Source organism: Hydra vulgaris, chromosome 15 (assembly GCF_038396675.1).
Source record: "Hydra vulgaris chromosome 15, alternate assembly HydraT2T_AEP".
Taxonomy (NCBI): Eukaryota; Metazoa; Cnidaria; class Hydrozoa; order Anthoathecata; family Hydridae; genus Hydra; species Hydra vulgaris.
The window spans coordinates 28,139,405-28,141,645 of record NC_088934.1 but is presented as its reverse complement, the minus strand read 5'-3'; the positions used below and the strand labels follow the sequence as shown (position 1 = coordinate 28,141,645).

The following is a 2,241-nucleotide window of genomic DNA, read 5'->3' as shown; positions in this document are numbered from 1 at the left end:
TTATTTTATAAGTTCATTGTTAATACGGCCTAATTCTTTTGAACGAACAGCTAAATTTATCACAGAATTTAAAAGATCTTCGGAAGTTTCATGACTTATTAATCGATTATCTGCATGCTTCCAGTCACAGAAACCATCATGAGTAAATTGACTGCGTGTTTTGGGCATTAATTTACAAACAAAACAAAAAATGCTACCATTGAATGGTGAAAAACATAACCATGAACGCTTAATTATTTCTCCGTTAGCAGTTTTTCGCTCAAACAATGATTTATTACATTTACGAGTAAACTTCACATCAAACTGTTTTTTTGATTTTTGTATAAATAATTCTTCATTACAATTTTGTAAATTTGAACTTCCTACTTTTGCCCAATAATCTATTAATCCTGTCATATTTTCAGGCCATAATCCTATATCTAAATTTAAGCTTTCATTTGTTTCTTCAACAATATTTTGAGGTGAAGGGTTTTCGGCGATAGTTACTAGTTGAGGCGGTAGAGCAATTTGATATGACTGAAATAAAAAAAATATTTAAAATATGTACCTAATGGAAATTAAACTGATAAGACTTTTTTAAATTTGTATTTATAATATTAATGCGTTTGATTTTGAAATTTTTATTATTATTATTTTTTTAATTAATATATACCTAAGTGGCCAATATATGTATAATTTTTTTCGATTTTAAACAATTTTAATTAGAAAAGGTAAATTTGAAGAGATAAGTATAATATAGTATGTATACATGAAAAAAATATTAATTGTAATATCTATTATTTAAACTACCTAACCTGCATATATTTTATGTTTATATGCTATTAAATATAAAAAATAAAAAATTTATATTATTAAAAGTAATATTTATTCTTTGTATAGTAATTGTAAAACTTTGAACCTCAGAAGAAGAAGAAGTTGTGTTGGGCTGTGTTATGAAAAACTCTGTCATTCGCCTAGTTTTTGAAATTATTTCCGTATTTTTTTAATCTTTTTCTTTTGCCAATTTTCGTTTATCTGCACCACTCATATAAACTCGCTTTAATTTATGACAATCTTCTTCCATTTTTAAATTTTAACACTATTCACTGGTTAACTTATAATTTAAGAAACAAATAAAGTCTGTAACTATTGTCTATTGTGTATGCAACTGTTGTTAACTGACGTCTGACATGCAATAAGTGCAACGAACAAATAACGATAATTTATCTACAAACAGATTGTCTGTAATGTGTATTTAATATTTCCGAAAACCCACATGTGTATATTTAGAATCACATTTACTAACATTATTACAACCGACGGTGCACACCGATCGCGGACGGCATAAACTATCTTATCTTGGTTTTTAGAGACCATTCATTGTCAATAAACGTAAATACATCTATTATTAGTTAGTAAAATAAAATTTTTTAAATGTCCAAAAAAAGCTCAATATTATTTAATTAAATATGTGTAAATATAAATAAAATATTTTTTCTGTATTCTAATTTAAATATCATAAAATTGTGCGGGCCCCGAATTTGTGGGGGCCCCTGGGCTGCAGCCCACTCAGCCCTCCCCTAAATCCGGCCCTGTAAGAATCATTTTAAAAAAATAATGTTTATTTATAATCTGCTAAAATAATTTATTTGCAAAACAAAAATTTTGAAATTATGCATACTGTTGAAATCTAAAATAAGCATAGTATTGAATAAAATGATTAAATATAGCACTAATGTTATTAGGAGTCACGAAGTTAACAATAATTGAAAATTTTTTTATTGATTTATAAATATTAAGTACTCTTTTTCTTCAAAATCAGTGAAATCTTAAAATACTATAACTTTGATCACTTACGAATTATACAACAATGCGTCACTAGACAAAAACAATAAATCCCAGCAAACTAGCAAAATGGATAGGCATTTTTCAGCTGTTTATTGGAGTTTTGTGCTTAGGTTTCTTAGTGTCTATTAATGACAGAAGCTATAAATGGCTAGACAATAATTTTTTGACATGTTAATAGTGGTTAATTATTGGCTCGTCGCTTTTGGTGGCTGCCACTAATGGTCTTCTAACTAACCGATGACGAAACTACAGTAGACAGCTCAAAATATCTATATAGTTCCGCTATAGAATGTTTTCTGGATTGGCAGAAATGTCGTGAAATCTTGATTGTGAAAAATGCATGTATGTAAACCAATTACAAAAAAGATAAATTTAATTGTACAGTTTGAAATAATTCGTCTGCATATAAAAATT

The 2,241-nt window shown here is 27.4% G+C and overlaps 1 protein-coding gene across 1 annotated transcript; it reads right to left on the bottom strand.

Moving 5' to 3' along the window:
* On the bottom strand, positions 1-1,063 carry LOC136091860 (zinc finger MYM-type protein 5-like). The gene is made up of 3 exons (XM_065819573.1): positions 1,001-1,063; positions 795-818; positions 1-516 (listed from the first exon to the last, which is right to left on the bottom strand). The coding sequence occupies exons 1-3, from the start codon at positions 1,061-1,063 to the stop codon at positions 1-3; spliced, it is 603 nt and encodes a 200-aa protein (XP_065675645.1).
* Positions 1,064-2,241: the final 1,178 nt, after the last annotated feature.